At 34.6% G+C, this 17653-nt stretch overlaps 1 protein-coding gene across 1 annotated transcript in view; it reads right to left on the reverse strand.

The window, feature by feature from the left end:
- The window catches only part of ATR (ATR serine/threonine kinase), a 125870-nt gene that overhangs the window by 8677 nt on the left and 99540 nt on the right, over window positions 1–17653 (reverse strand). The window contains exons 36-45 of the mRNA XM_044669455.1: window positions 17207–17349; window positions 13957–14054; window positions 12357–12589; window positions 11313–11447; window positions 9829–10032; window positions 8291–8434; window positions 5753–5903; window positions 4874–5030; window positions 4632–4785; window positions 2194–2345 (exon numbers count right to left, since the gene is read on the reverse strand). Coding sequence (XP_044525390.1) covers window positions 2194–2345; window positions 4632–4785; window positions 4874–5030; window positions 5753–5903; window positions 8291–8434; window positions 9829–10032; window positions 11313–11447; window positions 12357–12589; window positions 13957–14054; window positions 17207–17349 — 1571 coding nt within the window. The remainder of the gene's footprint in view (window positions 1–2193; window positions 2346–4631; window positions 4786–4873; window positions 5031–5752; window positions 5904–8290; window positions 8435–9828; window positions 10033–11312; window positions 11448–12356; window positions 12590–13956; window positions 14055–17206; window positions 17350–17653) is intronic.

Consider the following 17653-nt stretch of genomic DNA (forward strand, 5'->3'; position numbering starts at 1 on the left):
TAAGATTTCTTAATGTGGCTACTTGAGATTCTTCACCAAATTTCAGATTGCTAATGATATGTATGATTATAATGACCACAAATAAAAAAATCCAATATCCATAATTATAAGATGACAGTTAAACAGAGAAAGGGCAGGAGAAGCAAAGGATAGAAGAAAAAAGTAAAGATAGAGACTAGAAGGTAAAGGATTGAAGAGGCATTAAAGCAGTTGAGGATTTTACAAATTATTAAAATTATTATTATTTAAACCCTTATGTTTTGCATTGGCATCTACACCAAGTATTGGTTCCAAGGCATTAGGGATAAGCAGTTGGGATTAAATGACTTGCCAAAGGTCACACAGCTAGGAAGCGCGAGGCCACATTTGAACCCCTCAGGACCTCCTATCTCTAGACCTGGCTCTTAAACCACTGAGTCACCTAGCTGCCCTCAAATTATTATTAATCTTAATAACATGGCAATCCCTGGACAAACTATGCAAATAGACACATCCTGTCATCTTCAGGAAAAATTTCTCCTTAGTAATTAGAAGTTCCTTCTTAAATTTATTTCAGATGATATTACTTTTTTCATATTCTACAATCACCTAACAAATTACTAATACATAAAATTACATTCTTTAAAATCAAATTAAACCAAATCTGAGAAATGCTTGGTACTTATCATGAGCCCAAAGGGTCATTATTATTATCCATCATTTGAAATAATATATTTTATTTTATTTTATTTTTTAAACCCTTAACTTCTGTGTATTGACTTATAGGTGGAAGAGTGGTAAGGGTAGGCAGTGGGGGTCAAGTACTTGACTTGCCCAGGGTCACACAGCTGGGAAGTGTCGGATTTGAACCTAGGACCTCCTGTCTCTAGGCCTGGCTCTCAATCCACTGAGCTACCCAGCTGCCCCCAATATATTTTATTTTTAAAAACTCATATCAATTCTTGTCACTATACACAATAGACAAATGACTACTTTTTAATGAAAAACTTTCAACATTAAAAGAAGCAATTAAGATAAAAAAGCATTTAAGTGAAAAATGGAAAGAAAATCAAAGTTCTTTTTGTGGCAGCAAAGAGGTAGGAACTAAAGAAATGCTCCTTGGTTGGGAAATCATTGCTCAAATTATAGCCTCTGAATTCAATGGAATATTATTGTGCTGTAAGAAATAATAAAGGGGAAAGTTTCAAAGAAACCTGGGAACACTTGTATGAACTGATTCAGAGAAATGAGCAGAATCAGGACAGTTTATACAATAACAACATTGTAAAGATCAATTTTGAATGACTTAAGAACTCTGATCAATGCACTCTGATCACCAAAGATGAAACATGTTATTTCCTGACAGAAGTGAAGGACTGAGGTTATACAGTAAAAAATAATTTTTTTGACATAGCCAATGCAGGAATTGCTTGGCTTGACTATGCATGTTTGATACAAGGTTTTGTTGTGGTTTTTTTTTTTCTTTTCAAGAGGGGCTGGTGAGAAGGAAAGAGAAAAATCATTTTTAGTAACTGAAAAAAATTAATTTTTTTAAAAAAGAAAGAAAAGCTGATAAAGTAAATAATGCTCAATAAGCACCTCATACACGTTGGCTGATTTCATCATCAGAAAAAAATTTTAAAGGATTTTTGTTTGACATGCCCTGAGCACATGATGTATTTCTCCCTCCCATTATTTTTCTAACAATATAATAGTATATTTAGAGTTAGCCTGAAATTCAGGAAAGCTCTCCCTGTTATTTCAGATTTGAATTTCATTGTTACTTTTTGTATAATTTGTTAGTTATGGATTAATTTAGGTCCTTGATAAGGCAAGTGATATGAAAAGTTATACTTAAACTCCCAATTTAGAGGTCTTAAATGATGGAAATTTAAGGATTAGGTTTCCTTTCTCATTCCTGGATTCTGTTTTAGCTGCCAATGCCATGCAGTACCTAGTTTATTTTCAGAACAGTAACAGCTTTGAAATTTCTGTCAAAGTAGCAATTTCTATGACTTCAAGCATTTTCTGCTTATAGTTGAGATGCAAAAAACTGCTAATGTTACTGAATATACCAGTTTTGAAAGAAATCAAGAGGTAAGAATAGTGCCATTTCATGATATATGTACATTCTGCACAAGGCCACAAAAGGAAAGACTCTCTCCTCCAACTAAGAGCCACTTAACTTCTTTACCAGTGCAAGATGCTAGTTACCTCATTAAAGGTTCTCTCTGGTCACGCATCAGTCTCATTGTTACTTCACATGCTCTTCGAAAAAGACCTTCTGTTCCCATTGGACCCATTCCATTGACCATGTTATGAGTGAGGCGAAACGGAACAATCTCTGGAACTTCAAAAGTTTCTCCCTTAATGAGCATAATTTAAAAAGACACATAAACTTAGGGTTGTATCTTATTTATGCATGTAATTTATCATCTGCTTTATTTAAATGGAGTAGTATCAACATAACATCTAGATAATTTATCCTAACATGTTAGAAATTAACAGACCAAAAAGTCCCTTACAAAATAAAGCCTTTGGAAATTAATTTTGCAAACATGCTAGAGAATTCTTATAATGATAAATTGGCTAAAGAGGCAGGACTGGCCTCAGAAATAACTTTTGGTACTTCCATAACAAAGTGTCTTTGTTTGGATCCCAATTGCAGTAACTTATATCCAAATCCACTTTATAATAAATGTAACTAAATAAAAGCTCCCACATATATAAATTTTACAATATTCTCCCTCCCATCCCCATCCCCCAAAAGAATGTTAACTTTCTAACTGGAAGAACTGAGGATCTAATTGCTTATATTCCTTGGACAGCAAATAAAACCTGCCAACTTGCCTTATATTGCCCCAGGTGAACATTTTTTCTCCCCACACCTCACAAAATTAGAAATCAGAAACTATGAAGTTCAATCTATGCTTGGTCAAAAGCCCTCTACAATATATCCAATAAATTGTCATCTAGACCAGGAGTATCAAACAGTCAGCCTGCCCACCATACTTTTGAGTGTGGCCCAAACTAGATTAAAATGTAATTGGGAAATATTTAACAAAATAAATAAATTCACTTAAAAAAACTTAATTATATTAACTTATTACACACAATATTTTAAAATATATAAAATAATATATAAAAACATATTATATAAATGTGTGGTTTTCAAAGTCAATATATGATCAACAGGCATCCTAATATATGATTTAATGAATGCTGTTTCTATTTGGCTTTCACAGGCAAGTCTAGATGTTACTCGAAGAACTACTGTAAAAAGCAAATCACTTCTTAAGGTAGCCCATTTGGGGCAGCTAGGTAGCTAAGAGTACCAGGCCTAGAGTAGGAAGCACTTGGGTTCAAATCCGGCCTCAGACATTTTCTAGCTGTGTGACCCTGGACATGTCACTTAACCCCAATTGTCTATCCCTTGTCACTCTTCTGCCTTAGAACTGATGCTAAAACAGAAGGTAAGGATTGGGGGGAAAAAAAGAGAGGAAAGAAGAACAAAAAGTTGTTAGAAAGTTTTTCCAATATTAAACCTAATAATTTGTTTATTTGTAATTTCCACCCCCTGTACCAAGTTCTGCTCTTAGCAGTCAAACCAAACAAATCTTAATCCCTTTACCAAGTGATCGCCTTAAAAAATAATTGAAGATAGCTTTTATCTCAGTCCCAAGTTCTTGTCTTGAGGATATACCTCTCTAACTCCTTCAACTGGTCTTCACATGGCTTGATATGAAGAGCCTCCCTAAGCTACCCTCTGCCCTGAGATCTGCCCTGAGACTCTCATCTTCTCCTTTTATCCTTTCTTCCCTCATTTTTCTATTTGTTCCCTTTTCTCTTTTTCTGGCAATCTGTCACTAACAATAGGTCTGGTACCATTCTTGTTTTTTTGGTAGTTGCTGGAAGTACTCTCTGGGCCCAAGGAGAAACTGGATAATGAAGATAGCATGTCATAGTGTAAAGAGATGCATATCTTAGTTCTAATACTAACTTTTGTCCACTGAATCTTCTAAGTCTCCATTTCCTGAACTATGAAATGGGCATAATAGAGGTAGCTGTGGTTCAGTAGTTAAGAGAAATGGACGTGGAGTCAGGAAGGCCTGAGTGTAAATCCATTCTCAGACACTTCCTAGCTCTGTGACTATGGACAAGTCACTTAATCTGTGATTGTTTGATGAAAGGATCCACTAGAGAAGGAACCACTCCAGTATCTTTGCCAAGAAAACCCCCTGGATAGAGGCCCATGAAGTCAACAGAGAGCTGAACAAAACTGAATGCCTGAACAAACAAAAAATGAGCACAATACTGCTCCTTCTAGCTACATAGGTTTATTGTAGAGAAAGCACTGTAAAACCTAAAGTGCTCTAGTGTCTGTGAGCTATGGTAGAAGTAGTAGTATGCCTGACTTGTCAGTTTGCTTTCCCATCAGCAGTACTAAGCTCTCTTACCAAAAAGGGCTTTGAAATTCTCCAACCCCAAATACTATCCATTAGGAAAGAAATGAAATCTGTAACAGTCAAGAAATTCCAGGTCAATACCTGTATTTATGTCTGCTGCAGATGGACTAGAGGTAGCAACGGGCAATTCTAGAAACAAAGTTGGGGAAAACCTTTAAAATGACTAAAGTAAGTCATGACATTTACCTTATTAAAAAGACAGTTGAAATCCACATGTATACATTCACCAGTCAAAGAATCAAAAAGAATGTTTTCACCATGACGATCTCCAAGACCCAGTATGTAGCCAACCATAGACATTACTGCTGTAGAACGGCAATAGGCTGATCGGCTACTGTACCTGTATGGGAAAAAATATGATGAATTTGGTTTCCGTTAATGCCATTAATGAACCAAAAGCATCTGGTTAAAACAAGGAAACAACTGACCAGGAAGTTGGATCTGGGAATGTTCTCAGAAACCACTCATGGAAAACAGAAGGGTGTCTTGGCAGCAAGAATTCTCGGAACACTTTCAGTTTTTCAGACAAAGCTGCTGTCTTGGGCAGCATGCACTGGCGAAGCTCTTTTCCTGTCATGTACACTCCTATAAAGGCAAAATTTTGATCAGTAATATTAAATAAATGTGAAGAGGGGTGGAATTTTCTAATTAAAATATGAAATAAAAATATTTATATCTACATTAAAACAAGTAAAAGATAAATAATAAAAAATAAGAATAAAAGGAAAAAGTTTCAGTAACAAGGCTAAAAAAAGTGTTATTTAATAAACCAAATAAATGCAAAATTGTATCTTCATTTACTAATTACCCTGAACTATGAAATTCAACTTCAATGGAAAATGGAATAGCAACCTCTCATGGTTATCACCATGTGATCAAAAGTAGAGAACCCATTTTGCTAAAGAATAGCTTTGACGAATCCATCCCAGTTCAGGCATAGCACCACAGGCCAAAAGATGGGCCCTCATGCAAATCACAGAGGAAATTTTGTCATTTGACAGATGGGAACAATTTCCTAAATCCAAAGCTGTTCCTATCAATAATTAAAACACCAAATGTAACTCCAGTATGGAATGGGTCCCTATGGGATACTAACCTAAGGCAATTTTAGAACCTCTGAAATGGTCTCAGGTTAGAGAGCATGTGATATAGAAATGTTCTATAATTCAATATGAATTTCACTAATTTTACTTCAGGATGTGAGATAGGCAGAACCACCCAGAACAAGCAACAAAAATGCACTTCAATATATTAGTTGAAATGGTATACCTATATTACAAATTAGTAGCAAAAAAATCTTTCAGTACCTTTTTCCTTATACAGTTTTGTCAGAATAAGTCTCAAGCCAGCAGTATTGTTAACCCATTCAATGATGCCGCATTCATCATTTAGGGGAATAACTGCATATGTTCGGATATGAAGTTCTCTTCTACGAGACTCTGCATCTTTTCTTAAGCACTATATTTTTTTCAAAATAGCAAGGAAACAATTTAAATACAGCTATAAATTTCAATACATTTCAACATAGGGAACAGTTATTCCTTTCTTTATAAAAGTAGTACAGGCAGGCTACCTAAAAATCCTTTCAAAATAGTAAGGAAGAAAATGAATAATTGTGCTTCTTTAACAATGAAAAATTATACCTACTTTATTTCTTAGTATTATACCAATATAGAAAATTTTAATTCTTAGGAATAAAAATTGTCATGTAATTCTTGTATGTATAAAACTCTGATAAAAAAATAGGTGACAAAGTCTGTGACACCAATAATTGACCACCTTTGTCTTTGTCATTTATACTATACTTCTATTACTTAAATATTCTAGACCAGTGATGGTGAACTTTTAGAGATGGAATGCCGGGCCCCTCCCCCCATCTCACCTCCAAGATAGAGTGCCATGCCCCTCCCTGCCTACCCCACACAGGGGAGGGAGGAAGAGCTCCTATTGCATTGCTGGGCAGAGGGGCAGGTGAAGTGAGGAATGTTCTCAGTGAATGATATAATATCAAAAGAATATTGGCATATGGCAATTTGACTTACAATACTATGGTATGGGTTCATGAGAAGATTATAGAATAAAACATGAGATTTTTATGAATAAATGACTTTAATAAGCCTCCAAGATTACTCATACTTCATAATACTAATAATGGTAAATTCCAGAATTTGAGGCCAGGAAAAGATTTAGAGAAAAGAATCTAAAACACATGAAAAACTACTGAAAAGCTACTTGCCATTCTGCTAAAGAAAAAGTAACCTCCTTTGAAATACTGGCTTTAAAAAATATTGGTTTTGATTTTTCTATTATTTTTGGTTCAGTCATACATAAACTTCATTTGCTAAACTATTTTGTCAATCTTATGACAATATTTTGGGCCTATTAATTTTACTTTACCTGAAAAAAAGTTTAATGAACTAAATGGGAAAAAACACGAAGCTTTTGGAAAAGAAGTTTTTAAAAAAGTACATATCATTTCACAGCAAAGCTTTGGCAATATCTACCCAAAGAAATAAATTATGTTAGAGCTTATAAATGCTTGAATTTACAGAAACTTAAGGGCGAGGCAATGGGGGTTAAGTGATTTACCTATGGTCGCATAGCTAGAAGTGTTTAAGGCCAGATTCAAACCCAGGACCTCACATCTCTAGGTCTGGCTTTCTATCTACTGAGTCATCTGGATGTCCATTAACTCTTAAAAACATCTAATTAATTATTTCTCAGATGTCATATCTGAGGCAGCAAGGTAGCACAGTAAAATAAAAGCCTGGAGTGGAGAAGACCTGAATACAAATCTGACCTCAAGACACTTACTAGGCTCTGTGTCCCTGGGCAAGTCACTTAATACTGTTTGCCTTAGTTTTCTCATTAGCAAAATGAGGTGGGAATGGCAAACCACTCTTTGTGTAAAACCAGTATCTTTGCCAAGAAAGCCCCAACTGGGGTTAGGAAGAGTCAGACATGACTGAAACAACTAAAATTTCCCCCTCATTATGAGTTGAAGAAAATTACAGAAAGGTTAAAAGGCCTGTTAAACATTTGGTTTATCAGTGATGAGCAAACTACAGCCCACGGGCTAGATGTAGCACCATGAAATGTTCTATCCTGCCTCCCTGACATTATTCCTAAACTGACGAATACAATGAGTAGGATACGATACAATGAAACTTCGAAAGAGTTGCCTTAGAAACAGACTGACAGATGAACAATTCCTTTCCTTTGGCCCCCTCTTTTAAAAATTTGCCTATCAGTGGTTTATATTCCATAAAGGATATGAAAGAAAAAAAGGAGAGACAAAATTTTCTCTTTCATACTTGTGTATATGTATATGTACATGATTTTTCAAATTAAATAACCCATTACCAGTATAATGAAAATTCTATTTTAAAAATTGGGTTTTGGGCAGCTGGGTAGCTCAGTGGAGTGAGAGTCAGGCCTAGAGACGGGAGGTCCTAGGTTCAAATCGGGCCTCAGACACTTCCCAGCTGTGTGACCCTGGGCAAGTCCCTTGACCCCCATTGCCCACCCTTACCAATCTTCCACCTATGAGACAATACACCGAAGTACAAGGGCTTAAAAAAAAATCGGGTTTTTTTCAACATGGCTATAATATGGAAATATATTTTGCCTTATTTCACATGTAAAATTGATATCATGCAGCTTGTCTTCTCAATGGGAGAGGAGGATCTGGAAGAGAGGGAATTTGGAATTCAAAATAAAAAAATGCTAAAAATTTTATATAGATATATATGTGTATATAAGAATACACATACACATACATATATACACACGCATATATAAAATCTGGCATACAAATACTGAGATAAAACCAAGTATTTCCAAACCTTATTAATCAGGGAATTAAACTCCATAAGTCTACAGTCTTTTCTTAGGTCATCTTTTGGCTTACACATCATGATATAGAATTTTCCATCTGACCCTTTTAAAGAAATCTTTTTTGGTTTCTGAAGTGATGGAAGAATTTCTACCTGAAAGATAACCATTTGAGCATAAACTGGATTGAAATTTGACAGTTAAAATGTAATATTTTGAGTACTGAAGTATTAATCATACCAAAAAAATTAGAATAATAACTGATCCCATTTTAGAGGAGAATAATATAAGACTCAGAGCAAATAAGTGACTTATAATCATGTGGCTGGATTGAGTCAGAATTTGAAGAAAGGCCTTCTGAGACCAGTCTTGTCCCTAAAGTACGAACTTGTTTTTGAAGAACTGGTATTTAAGTCAAAGGAAACTATAAGGTGTGACATATGGCAATGAGGTACACTTTTTAACAAAGGTACCAGAGTATATAGGTCCAAATCAGAGTCATTACACTGAAACATGTCAATCTAAGAAGGCTTTAAAATTATCAAATGATGCTGCTGTTGCACAAAATATTTTGGAACTCTTCTTTTTGGAATTGTCCAATGGGAAAATTATTTTGAATAACTGTAATAATCACAAAAAGAAATGAAAATTAATTTCCGAGACAACTGTGGTGAATGAGGTGAGTACTCAACTGAAGTTATATCAGGGACAGTTAAAAATGAGACATAAATAAGTTCATTTTTATTCTGTGGTTTATAAATTGGCTCTGAAGGTTATTCTAAAAATATTTTAAGCAAAAGTAGCAGAGTAAGGTTGTGGCTTAAAAAGGTGACTACACTGAAGGAGAACAGTCATTTAAATATATTAATATGTTTGTTTAACAAAGCAATATTTTAATGTTACAGAGGGTAATGTGGTATAAAAAGCACTAAAGTGTGAGTCAGCAGCTACCTGGGGTCCAATCTAGCACCTGAACATAATAGCTGTGTGATAAAGCAGGTTCTCTAAGTCTCAGTTCCTTTATTTGTAAAATGAAGATAATAATGCTTATAAAACCTACTCCAAGGGTTGCTGTGAGGATCAAAAGATACAATGTGAGTGAAGAGCTCCATAAACAGCACCTATTATCATCATTTTTGGAAATAAGATTTGCCTAGTTTTGTTTTTCTTCTCCTTCCACCATTTCCTACCATATACCATAGTGTTTTTTTTCCTCACTCATATTTTCCCCTTTGAGACAACAAGAACTATTAGTGAAAAAATTGTAATAATCACAAGAAAAAACATAACATTTTTCACATATATGCATCATTTTATAATCTGGACACATTGTGAGTTAGGGGAAATAATTTCTTCTACTCAAAAATGTAATTAAGGTTAAAGTTAAATTATCTGAGGAAATTATCAAGTCCTAGGATTTTTAACAACATTGAATATTAGGCAGAGAATAAATTATTTCTACAGTAATTAAGATCTTTAAAAAATTAACATGAAGAAAAACAACTAAATGTGGAAATGAATGATATAATCATATAATACTCAATCTTACCATATCATCAAAGCCTGAAATATAGGCCCAATGTCCAGGAAACGGGTCATGGTTAACATGAGTGCCAGGAGTTGATGGAAGAGTTGGTATCATTACAGATTGTAAGGGAATCAGTATTTCACTAAATGTTGGTTCTTCTACTAGTTTTTTAAGGGTTTTGAAATGAACACTCATACTTAAAGTAGAACTACTACCTCCATCAACCTAGAAAAAAAATACAGATAGTACATTTTTCATCTCAAAGTTCTCAAATGCTTCTTAACCAAAAAGCCAAATCAAGCCTTGCATCATAGTTCCTCAGTTATTTTTTTTGCCCATCAACAAAGCCTTGAATACCAATCAGTAAATATTAATTAAGTGCCATTTACATGCAAAATAAGGTGGTAGGCACTGAGGATACAAATATAAAGAGAAAAAAATTATATCACAATTAAAATATTCTATTTAAGCTCAAAGTTCTTTCAAAAGGACTTAAAAAATTTGGTCAGAAAAAATCCTAATGATATAGCTATGCTTTAGATATTATTTCAATTTGAAGATGAAAAAAGCCATAGCACCAAGAGAACACTATGCTGTATACAATAATAAATATATCAACTGGGCAAGAATTACACCCTCCCTTTTGACTACAGAAAAAGAATCAGGGGAAAAAAGTGACTTTTAAAAAGTTATATAGCAAAGTAATAACAAACTTTAGAGAAGTATTTGGATGAATATTTACCTAGTTTTATTCTTCTTCCCCTTCCCCCATTTCCTACCATATAGCATAGTTTGCTTTTTCTCTCACTTATATTTTCTCCTTTGAGACAACAAGGACTGTTAGTGAAAAAATTGTAATAAAAACAGTGAAAAATATAATAATAGTAATAAAAAGGAAAAACATACTATGCTTAAAACTCATGAACATTACCACTAATCTTCTGACTAGTGAACTCACTAATACTGAACCCCAACACTGAACACAACAATTAAAAGGAACAATTAAAAACAACTTAATTCTGCTTTATCTGAATTGGATGCTTGTAATTTAGTGGTTTAAAGGTATACACCAGAATAGGGGGAAAAAACCTGAGGGAACTCAGAATCTCACAAGCTCCATCAACAAGCCTTGAGTAACTGAGTTATTGAGCTGTCTTTGCAACCCATATTACTATAAATAGGTCAGTGTTCTTAAATATACTAAAGGGTTTAAAATGTAAAGATATGACAGAAATAGGAGGCAAATTTTTAAAACTAAAAATTTTATAAATATTCAAATGGGTTTTCCAAAAATCTCATACTTAAGGTTGGTCCTGAAAAAGCTCATTGAACCTTAAAATAATTAGCTTTAAGAAGAAAATTCTTTATGAAATTCAGAGCTAATTCAGTAAAACTATAAAGTAAAGCAATTGGTATGACAGATAAAACAACTCAAATCATGATACCAGAACTCTTCAAAAATTACCCCATGGTTAGTCTGTAAATAATAATACTTTATACAATACCGATTTATTGCACAATTCTAGAAGTTTATCTGTTAGGCGTGTTGCATCACCAATGAATTTCCCTAAAGATTTCTTCATTTGAATAGCTTTATTTAAGATTTCCTTGCATCTGTTTACGCGCATGGGATAAGAGGACTGCAATAAAAAAATGTATTTGTCAAATTCAACTTACATATTTATTTCTGAAACATTTAAATATAATATAAATCAAGTTTAAAGAAAATCATCAATTTTCATTAATAATTCACAATTGTGAGTTATACAAAAATGTGAGCTATGGAACTCATAAGTCAGATTACTTATATGAGAACACTAATGAAATATGTCATCATTTGCCATGCTTAATATTGTTAAATTATTTGACTCTAGACAGGAACTTTGGCTATTATCTTAACCTTATTAATGTATCAATTACCTCAATTTCCATGAAAATTGTCTATAAATTGCTAAAATTTTAAGCTATGGTGCAATTTTTAAAAAGCTCACAAGTTCATCTTCATTTTTTTTAGTGGGTGAAGGATGGATTTGTGATTTCAATGGTGTAGGGCAGTGATGGGCAAACTGTGGCTCTCTGAAATGTTCTATCTGGCCATGCACAATATTCCTAATTTGACAAATACAATGAAACTTTGAAAGAGTTGCCTTAGAAACAGACTGACAGATGAGCATTTCCTTTCCTTTGCTCCCCTCTTTAAAAAGTCTGCCCATCACTAGTCTAGGGAACTCCATGTGTTCACTCCCTACTGCAGAGCAGCAACTCTTACAATTCAGTCTTAGAGTTGCTTGGGGCACAGAAATGAAATGCTGAACCCAGTATCATATAACTAGTATGTGTCAGCCTTGAGCAGCTTTCTGTCTGCAAGGCCAGCTCTCTTTTGCTTCACAATATATACTCCAAGAGAGAAAAAGAATCTGAGAATTTTCTTTTACTTACAGACTAGGATGAAAAACTACTACTACTGCTGATAATTAAAATGTTAAAAAAAAACTACTTATAGTTTAGTCTTTAATTTTATAAAAAGAAATGATCAGTTATTAAATTACCTTAGAAACAGCTGTCATCATCCACATTGCTTGCTGAGGATAGGTTAGAAATACCTTGACAATAATTTCCATCAAAACAACAAAGACCTCATCATGAGAATGACAGATTCGAGATATCAACTGTGAAAAAGCTGTTAGAAACTGGTAAGGTGCTAAATGATTTGTGTGCTCTGTGATCACCTTGTTTATTTTGGCTAAATCATTTCTCATTTGTAAACGATCAGAACGACCAGCTAGAAGAAACACAAGAGTAAAATCAATTTTACAGAAGTATACATTTCTTTTAGAATGTCAGAGATTAAAAAAAATCTTTCCTAGGCTTTTAATTCTGAACCTATGTTATAATCATAGCAAAGATATATGTCTGTCTATTTTTGAATGGGAAAGTATTCCCTATCATATACTTTAGTATCCCCATTTACCCCATTTAAGGGTATTAGGTATAAACTGAAATAAACAAGATTAAAAAAAATTACTCTATATGTGGAAACTCCTTCAGCCTCTGTCATCGGTATTTAAAGAATCAGAATTGTAGAACTATCCTTTGAATAATGTCTTTATTGGGCTAGATGGGAAATGAATTGAGGTCTAGAGAAAGTTGTTATCTAAAGTCACAACATTCTTTAGAGGCAAAGTTGTTAAAGCTAGTTTATCTTTTGCAGAGTCTGCTTTGTTCAAATTAGGGGTAACCTGATGTTTCCACTACAATGAGCCCCATTGAAAACTACACTATATCTTCAGGTAGTTTTGAACTGTCCTAAGTTCATGTCTGTATTTGGGCAGCCTCATTTGCTCAGAAGCAGGAAGGCATTCTTCTTCTTCTTCTTTTTTTTTTTTAAACCATTATGTTCCGTCTTAGAACCATATTGGTTCTAAGACAGAAGAGTGATAAGGGCTAAATGACTTGCTCAGGGTCACACAGCTAGGAAGTGTCTGAGGGCAGATATGAACCCAGGACCTCCCATCTCTAGGCCTTGTTCTCAATACACTGAGCCACCCAGCTGCCCCCTTGGAAGGCATTCTCATCCAGGTAAGGGCATGTTTTTCTTTAGAGCAGTGATGGGCAACCTTTTGAGCTTGGTGTGTCAAAATTCACCAAAAAAACGAGCATAACTCAGGTGGTGTGTCACTTCGAGAAAAAAAAAACCCATAATTTTGCAATATTTATAGTTTAAATAACAAAAATGTATAATGGTAATATATAACTGTATTTAATAAACCAAAACAGGTAAATTAATATAGATAGAATTGTCATCTATAGTGCATAGTGTCTACACTACACTACAGCAAATGTTTCATCCTTGGCATGCGGCCCCATACTTCTCTGTATGCAGCTGCTTGTGGCTGCATGTCATCGAAGATGGCTACATGTGCCCATGCTGACATGTGTATCATAGGTTTACCATTATCACCTTAGAGACTCTAAGACAGATTATGTGATCAATATTCCTAGGAACAAAATTTGTAGTTATTTAATTTGCCATTTTTCTAGTCTTTACATTAACTTTCATAATTTAATAAATTGGATTATTAGTATATATCTGATTTTGTAAGAAACAATTATTTAAAAAATATTTATTATATCGTAGAAAAGTTATACCTTTTTCCCATTCATATGCCTTAGCACCAAAATCAAGCCACAGCGATAACATTCTAGGCATTGACTGATATATGAATTGGTTACCATACTGCAGAGACCTATAAAGTCAAGGAGTATTATTAATATATCACTTTTTTATAGCAAGAGATTTGAAATCTAGTTTATACAGAATTCTGAAAAATTAATTAATAAGCACTTATTAAACTTTTGTTAAGGGTGTTTGGTAAGGCTCTTATATTGAAGCAAGCATTAGGAATACAAAGCAAAAGCAAAAACAATTCTTGCCTTTGGGGAGTTTATACTCTTAAAGAAATTAAATACATATGAGATACATAAAGAATAGATTTTTAGATAGGAAAGAGCTGGCAGCTAAGGAACAGCTTCCTGTAAAAGGTAGAATTTGAGCTAAGTCTTAAAGAAGCCTTGGCATTATCTAATTTCTCTGTCTATCTATCTAATGCCAAAGTTTTGTCTTGAAATGGCCTTTGGCCAAACGTAAGTTCTTAACTAGACCATATTCTATATGTCCTTTCCTTAATTTTTATCTATCTATTCCTTTCTATTTTACTGACTTAAATCTAATCTAGATTCTTACTGGTATGATGGGAGCATTATCTTAATTCTTTCCCTTATTAAAGTTAGGCTAGTGCTCCCTTGAAAGGTGATTCAAATGTTTCCTGGAGTTAGTAAGCCCAGGGCTACGCTTCCCTTGAAGTAGATTCCTGAAAGCCTCTGGGCACACTGACCTGGCCATTTATGAGTATAAAGAAGCCCACTTATGAGAAGTTGGTGTCCTGGACATCTAGCATTTATGTTTGTCTTTAAATCTGATGAGTCATCACATCCTGCCCGGCTAACCAGATGGCTTCCATATAGAAATGAGATTCTTTTTCTCAAGCAAAGTGCTGGAATATATTTGGGAAACATCTTTGTTTTGCTATGGCTAAGTAAACTTCCTTTCGTTAACTATTTAATGACCTATGACCACTTTTCATCTTAAAGTGTGAAGTAAGGAGGTGCCAGCCTGGCAGGCCAAGTCTGTCGCTTAGGCCTACAGAATCACTCAAGCATTTAGGGGCCCTTTGACCTCCAATCTCTTCTTTTTCCAACCCTGCACATTAATACTAGACTATTTTTTTCCTTCTAATATTGATTTCATCTAGTTGCTCAATTTCCAAAAATCTTTACTGTTTCTTCTCTGCCTGCATAAAGAATCTCAAACTCTTCAGTCTTCTTCTTTAGGCTCTCTGCAATCTGACCCTTAACTACTAGTCAACTTAATTTTCCATTAACCCTCCCTCTTTCCCACCATGAATCACATGTTCCATGTAGATCAGAAGTTCTCAACCTTTTTTTGTGTGTGTTTTAGACCTTTCTGATAGCTGGCTGAAGTCTAAGATCCCTTCTAAGTCAAAGGAAATGTTAGAGGTTAATAAAAACAAGTTTAATTTAGTTCCCATCCAAGTTCACAGACTCTTCTTACCCTCTGAAATCTATAAAAAGGACCTGTGGAAAATGATCTCTAGGACCTATGGCAATGAAGGTGAACCTTTTGGAGATGTGTCAGGTCCCGCCCCTCAGACAAAGTGCCAGGCCATCCCCACCTTTATTTCAGACAGGGGAGGGAGGAAGCTCTCCCACTGGGCTGCTGGGCAGGGGGTCAGGTGATAAGAAGTGTATGTGGAGAAAGGGAGGAGTGGCTTGAGCTCTCCCCTCCCCTCTAGCTCTGCCACCTGTGAGCCGCCAACTTTACCCTGTGGGTTTCATTGAACTGCTAGGCGGAGAGGCTGGTGATGTGAAAGAATGCTGTCAGGTGTGATAGAAAAGAGGAGGGGAGCAGCTCTGAGTCCCTCTGCCTTCCTAGTAATGAACTCTAGGGGTGGAGGGCAGGGTGGCTTGTGTCCCCACAGACAGCATTCTGTGTGCCATCTTTGGCACCTGTGCCATCACCAACCGATGGGCTAACCCTTGATTTAGACTTTTTCAAATATAGCATATTGATTATTGCCTCTGCATATCTGTATCTATAAGAATTCTATAAGAATTTTTTTTCCTCACAACATTTTGGATATAAAACTTTCTGAAATGTATCATTAATTTTTCTGCTTCCTTAAATGATGAAATAATGATGATATTGTACATTTTACAAAATCTTTCATAGTACCTAGAAGGATGGCATAAGGCATTCAATAGAAAAAGCATATTAAATATAAATTGATATTCAAGATGGTAAATTCTAAGGTATATTAGATAAAGATCAAGTTCAGGCCATTATTTATTGTAGGAAAAAAAACAATTTGCAAATTCATTCATTATTCTTCTGTATACATTTCAATTTTGAACCAGACTATATGAAGATTTCTGCCTTAACATCAAGACATTAGTATAACTGGATTCAATAATGCTTCAATTTTGTATTAGGAAGTGAAGCCTGGCCAGTATTCTTGATAGCTTAAAACCTCTGATCCAAGTATACTGCTTTACTGATGTAATTCTTGCTAATATATTGCTCGTTAAAATATCCAAAAGTAAGCAATTTCACAAATGGATTTAACTTGTCAGTGTCAGGACATTAAAAGATAATGACACCATATAATGGAAGAATAAATGGAAATATTAACAGAAGCCAACTAAATAACCTATTCTGAGCAACATTTGCAAGTATGAGTTGAAAGCAAAAAGAAGTAAGCTAGATAAGGGTTATCAATAGAAACAAGGTTCAATTTACAAATGAGTGTACTGTCCAAAAGTTAATTTGTTACCTGTTTAGAATTCAGAATGCATTTTTCCATACAAACAATTTTTCACTAATTGCTATAAATGAAAAATGTTCAGGTTCAGTGACTACTTAGAAAAATCTTCTCACAAGTCTAGGAGGATATACAGTCACCTGCTTTTATGAACTGTCCAAACTCTGGGTATTTGTGCTATCTTATTCAATTTCTAATTAATGTAAGAAGTTGGTTAACAGTATGGGGAACAGAGAAGGAAACAAAATGATGATTAAGATTCCATTATTAAGTATTTTCCATTAAAGACCTTGCTGTGGACATTTTCAAGAATTTCCAGGTCTCAGATATTTTTAAATTCTTTCAATTTAAATACCCATTTAACAAATTACATCATAGTGTAAAGAAGGAAATGAATGAAACCATTTCAATCCTAAATGCAATGTTTTGCTGTATGAGTATAAGCAAGCCAGTCAGCTCTACATATTCATCATGCTAAAATACTACATCTTAAGCATCACCTTCCAAAGTGAAGCACTATGTATCTTATCAGGTCTCCCTGCTTCTCCATTTTGTTGTCAGTGACCATAGGCATCAATTTGTCATAGTATTTGGCAAGGTAGAAGTGTCCATCCTCCCATTCTGGCAAGAATAAGGTTACATCCTGAAAATGACAAATTGGGGAACTTAGCTTAGAAAATACTTAGAAAATGTGAATGGAAATCCAAATAAGAAGTCTTCCTAAAAGAAATCTTTATTTTATTTTTAAACCTTTACTTTCTGTCTTAAAATCAATAGTGTTTATTGGTTCCAAGGCAGAAGAGAGGTAAGGACTAGGCAAAAGGGTAAGTGACTTGCCCTGGGTCACACAGTTAGAAAGTGTCTGAGGCCAAATTGAACCCAGGATCTTCCAATCTCTGAGCCTTGTTCTCAATCTACTGAGCCACCTAGCTGCCCCTAAAAAGAAA

This window comes from Gracilinanus agilis, chromosome 3, assembly GCF_016433145.1.
Source record: "Gracilinanus agilis isolate LMUSP501 chromosome 3, AgileGrace, whole genome shotgun sequence".
Lineage (NCBI taxonomy): Eukaryota > Metazoa > Chordata > Mammalia > Didelphimorphia > Didelphidae > Gracilinanus > Gracilinanus agilis.